We start from the raw sequence: 6754 nt of genomic DNA, 5'->3' as shown, positions 1-6754 counted from the left end.
GGCCTGCACAGAGTCCTGACCTCAGCCCGATAGAACACCTTTGGGATGAATCAGAGCGGAGACTCCGAGCCAGGCCTTCTCGTCCAACATCAGAACCTGACCTCACAAATGCGCTTCTGGAAGAATGGGCAAACATTCCCATAGACACACTCCTAAACCTTGTGGACAGCCATCCCAGAAGAGTTGAAGCTGTTATAGCTGCAAAGGGTGGGCCAACTTAATATTCAACCCTACGGACTAAGACTGGGATGCCATTAAAGTTCGTGTGTAAAAGCAGGCGTCCCAATACTTTTGGCAGCCAGGCTGCCTAGCAACAAGTGAAGCCAGCTTCCTGATTGGAAAGGAAGTTGGCTCCATCAGCACTGCCCGTGAGAGGGAGATTTCCCTCTGACCGGAAGTTCCAGTATTGGAGGCAAGTATCAGAGCATAACTGAACAAACTGAAATTAGCTGAACAAACCGATAGGTTACCATGGGTAACTGCTCCAAGATTCTGTCTTCTCCAGTTTTGATAAATTCTCCTCTCACTTTTTAAAATTTCCCAAAAACACCACAATATGCTTCAAAATTATTGAAAACTGAAAACTATCAAATACTTTGAAAATTAGTATGCTCTGAGCAATTAGAAGCGGGTGTCAACAAGCTCATACTAGGTAGCTTACCTAGGTCTACGGGGCTCCAGTAATGTTAAAAGCACTTGGATGCCATTCACAATCACAGACTCGTTATGCTCGCCATCAAACATGTTGCCAAGAAGCTGCTCAATGGCCTCTTGCCTGAAAAAATAAAAGGGGATGAATAAATTGAATTTAACAATATTTTTTTTAAAAGTACATAGTTAGGCACCATAAATATCTGACATAGAGAAAGGACACACTCCAGCAAAAAACAACTTTCTACATAGAAGCTGAGGCTTTGTCTCCGACTGTTGCTATCTGGCACGATGATAAACAGCCTGAACCCCACTGGATGTTGCTTGGATACCCTGGAAATAACCTGCAGGCACAGGGTTCCGTGTGGGGTGCTTTCTAGACTCCGTTCTAGGAAAAGTTATCTGTGGAGCACTTTCCAGATCCAGAGCGCCAATCAACTACTCGAAGAGTCTATTGCATCTTCAGAGTTCTTTTTCGGTTTCATCAGGTACGGCTGAGGTCTTTATCACCGTCATGTAAGCCTTTAGGGCCCAAATCACCCAGCTATTTGCTGAGGCCATAAGCGCATTTCCCCCAGCCTCTGCTGTGGATTCTTTATCGAAGCTACCCTTAGCGTTCGACTACCTTCACATGTTTGCAATGTGACAAAGCACTTGCACTGATGTGCGTTTTTAAAGGCATTACCATGCATTGAGTTAGGGCTGCCCATTAATTGAATGGGGTGCCCAACACACAGAACTCACACCAAAGTAGTGTAGGCACCTTTTAAAAAAAGGAAACTCAACACATGGCACTTTATTACTATGCGCTGTAGTGCTCAGCAACACACATATGCATTGGAGTGCCCTTAACTACCTCCCGGCCAGCCGCTGTGTATACACGGCCGGCCGGGAGCTTCTTGGATGTAACTGGGCGTGTATACATGTCCTGTTACACCCGCCCGAGCGCGGGAAATCCCCGCTATTTGAAAAGAGGCAGCAATGCCCGTTAATATACAAGCGATCCGCCGGCTATAGAGCTTGTATGAGGCCCCGAGACGTGCGCCCCCCCTCCCGCTGTCAAGCTGGTCCCGCGCTCCGGTGTGAGCCCGGGACCAGCATAGTGCCTCCGTCACAGGGGATCAGAGGGAGCTCGGTACACTCCCTCCCTCCGGTCCCCTCTCCGCTGTCAGATGCTGGAGAGGAGCTGATGAAGCAGATCTCTGCTTCATCAGCTTCTTCAGGGGGGTCCTAGGTGACATTAGGGGTCTTGGAGACCCCTGATGTCTCCATAAAGAGGACCTGTCACCTCTTTTGCTATCACATAAGTGGGTTTCTCAGCCCCCTCTGTGATAGCAATAAAGTTAAGTGAAAAAAAAATAGTAAAACATTTTAAAGTTTCCCCCAGCATTTTTTTAAAGTTACACAAAAAAGAATTAAAAAAAACAAAATTTTTTTTTAAAGTCCCCACCCCTACATACACGCATGTACATATACAACATGCGTCAGCTGCGCATACCTGCAAAAACGACGATTGCGCCCATTACGCCGCACATGTTACATATCGCCGCAAACGTCGGAATGAGAGCAATAAGTTTAGGGCCATCAATCACTGATAACACTAAACTGATGAGCGGTAAAAGCTTTTAAAGCGTCGCCTATGGCCAATTTTGGGTATGCTAGTTTTTTGCGATTTTGCGAGTGCGCGCAATTTTTAAGCTTGACATGTTTGGTGTCTATTTACCCGACATGACCCCGTCTTTTATATTTTACCAAAAAAGTGGGTAATATTAGTTGTTTTATAACAATGTAAAAAAAAATTTCAAAATTTTCAGTAATTTCTCCTGAATATAGTAAAAAATAAAAACCACAGTGGTGATTAAATACCACCAAAAGAAAGCTCTATCTGTCCCCAAAAAATGGTATAAAATTCATTTCAGTACAGCGCTGCATGACGGAATAAATGTCAGTCAAAGTACTGCAGCGCTGAACATTGAAAAATGGCCTGGCCAGGAAGGGGGTCTAAACACTTGGTCTTCAAGCGGTTAAAGAATGGCTCCACAGCACAGCTGCAATAAAAACATGTTTTCACATTTCTGTAGCTCACAAACATCAGACTTTCTGGTGTCAGACTTAAACTCTCTAGGCCAGCAATCGTCCGACTCTCCACCTTTGCAAGAAAGTCCTAGGCCTGATAGTTGCCGCCTCTGAGGAAATTCCATTTCACCAGTTTCATTACAGACCTCTACAACATAACATTCTGTCGTTGTGGCACAAGTTGATCCATTCTCTTGTCAGACCGGTTCAATTGTTGCAGTAGACAAAGGTTGTCCCTGGCTTGGTGGCTCAGGAATCAGGGAAGTCCTTTGTTCCTGTCTTTTGAAGAACCCTTACAATAGATGCCTGTCTGTTGGGCTGGGGAGGAGCTCGGGATACCCTGTCAACATCCTGGAACTTCAGGCAACCAATGTTCCAGCCTTATCCGCCATGTATATTCCACTGCAACTTCAAGGGATCTAAATCTGGTTATCTATGCACTTAAGACACCACCTTTTGAACCCATTAGAGACATAACTCTTACCCACAAGTATGTGTTTCTTGTAGCCATCACTTCTGTGCCGCGAGTATCTGGTAGGCAGTCTTAACCTGCAAGGAACCCTTCCTGATTTTGCATAGGGACAAGGTGGTGTTGAGACCAAGTACTTTCTTCTGGCCTCGGCCTTTTACCTCAACCTGGTCACTGTTGTGTTCTCTGTCCAGCTCCAGTTCACCAAAAGGAAATGTCCCTCCATTATTTGGATACGTTTCAGGTTCGACAGTCTCTCAGCTGTTTTGTTTTTTCTTGACCGATTTCCTTATTGTCATCTCAGATAGATCCCAAAATGGCCTATGGTCCTAAAAGGTCTTGTTCCACCTTTCCTGTAAAGGTGCACTCTACTAGATCTGCGAGTACACATTTTCTAAGTTGTGCCAGATTGATGTTTCAGCCTCAGCTGATGCCAGCTCTAGGCAAAAGGTCCCTCAGGCAGTGCTCAGTTCTGTATTTTGTTTCCCTTGGGCCTGCTAGCATTTGTTTGCTGTGTTGTCCACCCTTCAGTTGGACTGCTTTTGAAAGTCCTGAAGGTTGAAGACTTCCCGTGTCCCTCAAAGCACAAGAAAGAAATTAAGATTTTCAAACTGACATGTTTTTGGGCATTGCCAGATTCTTCCCAACATGTCCAGTATGAAACAGATGCTCCTCAATGTCTACAGTACAAAACAGTTACTACAAGGAAAACAAATACAAGTCTAAAACTGTTAGGTGATTTATACAAAAAAAAACCAACCTAATAGTTTGATACTGGTTGATCACTTGGGAAAGGTAATAAAAGATGACCAAAACGTTTTTCTTTTTGATCAGACTGTATAGGGAAAATTATATTCTCTAATAAAGCCAAGTGCCAGGTCACAGATTTAAGTAACTTAGAAATGCTTCATTACCAGAATGTATGAAATGCATAATACCAGGTGGATCATATTATCATCTAGAGAAAACTGTTCAATATGCAGATTTTAAGAAAAATTATTTGCCAATTCATCAGAAATCATACTGACTCGTGTCTACTTGTACAGTCTCTTTTCCATCACTACTGTACTAATTTGCTTTTTTTTTTTCTTCTTTAACTGTACATTATGACGAATGCAGCAGGAGGTTCAAGCCTATTAGAAAACAAACAAAGCTGAGAACCCCAAGATGATCTTTCCCCTAGAACAGGGGGTACGCAGACTCCAGCCCTCCAGCTGTGCTGCAACTACAATCCCATGAGGCTTTGCAAGACACGGACAGCGAAAGGCATGACTCCCCGAGGTGGATGCATGATGAGATTTGTAGTTTCAGCACAGATGAAGGGCTGGAGTTTGCCTACCCCCTGGCCCAGAGATTCAGAAAACTATAGGAAGCATCTCTCCCCTCCCCCTCATCATCAACCTATCATTTACAACACCACTTCTGAGCTTTTTGACACTTTAAACAGTTTTGCGAATTGTGACAATGTTTACTTTACAAAAGAAAATGAATGTCTTACTTTTCCAGTGTAGCCAATAACTGGTCTGGCTCAGGACTATCCTGAATCTGGATCATCTGTTCACGACTTAGACGAATGATATCGCATAGTGACTGGGAAGCATTGGAATGTTGCTGAAACACATAATAAACATAGTTCTCTATTAAAATGTGAATTTAACAATGATTCCTTATGTTAACTTCATCAGATAGCTATTGCCCAATAACCTCAAGGCAATAATAGCATGCATTACCTATGACACACATTCAATTATTTTTAATTTATAAATACCAAAATTTCCCCTGTTCCTACTACAGTCAGGTTCCTAGGTTGGACTGGCACATAAACAGGTCGTAAAGAGTGAGAGGCCAACAATCTCTGAAACTGAAAGGAAAAGGAAGAAACCTGATAGTTCCAAGTGTTCCAAGTGCTAGACACCTGTCCAGGCCAAGCTGTAGTAAACACAGGATGCCACTCTTGAAGAAGCTGCTGGAGGTAATGCCCTAGACTTGCACTGTAAAAGAAGCCTTTCACATCCAATGATAGAACAGACTCAGAGGTGCCACTGTCCCTTAGAGCCAGAGCTTAAACACCACAGCCATCTACTACACATGTTCAAAGAGCAGAGGATCAACTGCCTGGGGATTGAGATCCATTTTAAGGGATTTCGCTCAGGTAGACATGTTCTGACAAAGCAATAGCCAACCAACAAGAACAGAGATCTACAGAGGCCTTCGAAGCGCTTAGAATTTGGGTCCGTAAAAGCAGTGCAATAGTCACCTTGTTAAGGTGAGATATGGCCGGATCCACAGAGCAAACAAACATCTTTTCAAATTATACACAACAAACAGATACAAGGCCAGAAATGTGGGAGCACACAGCCTATTAGGGTGTTTCTGATGTATGTATAAAAACGATTAGAAACACAGGTGCAAAAGGGAAAGACGTTGCTGCTTTTTTCAGACAACCCAAGACCAGGAAAAACCACAGGTAGAAGAAACAGGCCGTTTCTATAGTTCTGGGGTGGTGCATCAATATTGGCAAAATCAGTCTAAAACTTGAGTTATAGCAGTAGACTGACTCCTCTGGGGTAAGCTTCTCCAACAAGGAATTGAGCAACTCGGAGTCCCTCTGGGCGATGGCTCAGAAGCTGCTATGGCCGCGGGGGAACACTTATGGTCTCTTATCAGTCAGCATATAACTGGGTAATTCGGTTAATAAAGTACAAAATGACCTTGATAAAAACCCCAGCCGAGAGGACAGAAGACCAGACTACACCCAATGGAGCCAATAAGGATTCCAAACACTGGAAAGATGACTGCAAGCTGCAGATGTTAGTACCATCAGTATGTGTGCTGCATATACATGCATACAGATAACACACAGACCACAGAATACACCAACTGCAGTAGTGTGAGCAGATCCATGTCAGGCCTTAACATCACCCACCATATCAAAATTTTCCAAGAGTTATCAAAAAAATGTATTGCCCAAATTGAGAAGGATTAAAATGATATACTTACATTATCATCTTTTGAAGGATGGATCATTTCAATCAGTCTTTGAACAATTTTTTCTTCATTAAGCCACTGTATAAATAGGAAAATGACAGAGCTCAATTAAAAGGACACCTCAAAGTGTACTGTATGTAAACCCTAATTAACTTCTTACTTACACCCTTTTTGTTTGTTCAATATACTATTGAAAATGTTTTGTTATATCTGATTATGATGCTAAGAAAATGATAACTACTATAATAATCCTATATTAAAGGGTTGAATTAAATGGCAGGCGGTGGTCCGGACACAGACCGAGTGGCGGTTCTGTCTAAACCAAGTTCCCATCCCTGTGCTGGGTTATGTCCGGTTGATAGTGGATGCACCAGCTGCTGAGGCCGCTGTTCGTCTTTAGTAATCAATTAAGTGCCCTGCACCCAGCATTGGAGGAAGCGACTCATCCATCCTCCTAGAATAATGGGGGTGTGGCAGACAATTGACATCGCTAGTTGCTAGGACTACCGGCAGTCCCACCAACCTAAGACTGCAGAGGAGGGGGGGGGGGGGACACGCGTTCTCCGGTCT

General features: G+C 43.5%; 1 protein-coding gene across 1 annotated transcript in view; it reads right to left on the bottom strand.

The window, feature by feature from the left end:
• Window positions 1-657: 657 nt before the first annotated feature.
• Window positions 658-6754, bottom strand: part of LOC108795148 (serine/threonine-protein phosphatase 6 regulatory subunit 1-like) — a 47924-nt gene continuing 41827 nt past the window's right edge. The window contains exons 5-7 of the mRNA XM_018566346.1: window positions 6197-6262; window positions 4695-4807; window positions 658-775 (exon numbers count right to left, since the gene is read on the bottom strand). Coding sequence (XP_018421848.1) covers window positions 658-775; window positions 4695-4807; window positions 6197-6262 — 297 coding nt within the window. The remainder of the gene's footprint in view (window positions 776-4694; window positions 4808-6196; window positions 6263-6754) is intronic.

Source organism: Nanorana parkeri, unplaced genomic scaffold, assembly GCF_000935625.1.
Source record: "Nanorana parkeri isolate BGI_ZX_2015 unplaced genomic scaffold, ASM93562v1 scaffold939, whole genome shotgun sequence".
Taxonomy (NCBI): Eukaryota; Metazoa; Chordata; class Amphibia; order Anura; family Dicroglossidae; genus Nanorana; species Nanorana parkeri.
Note: the sequence above shows the minus strand (reverse complement) of the source record. Positions and strands in the feature narration are given on the sequence as shown.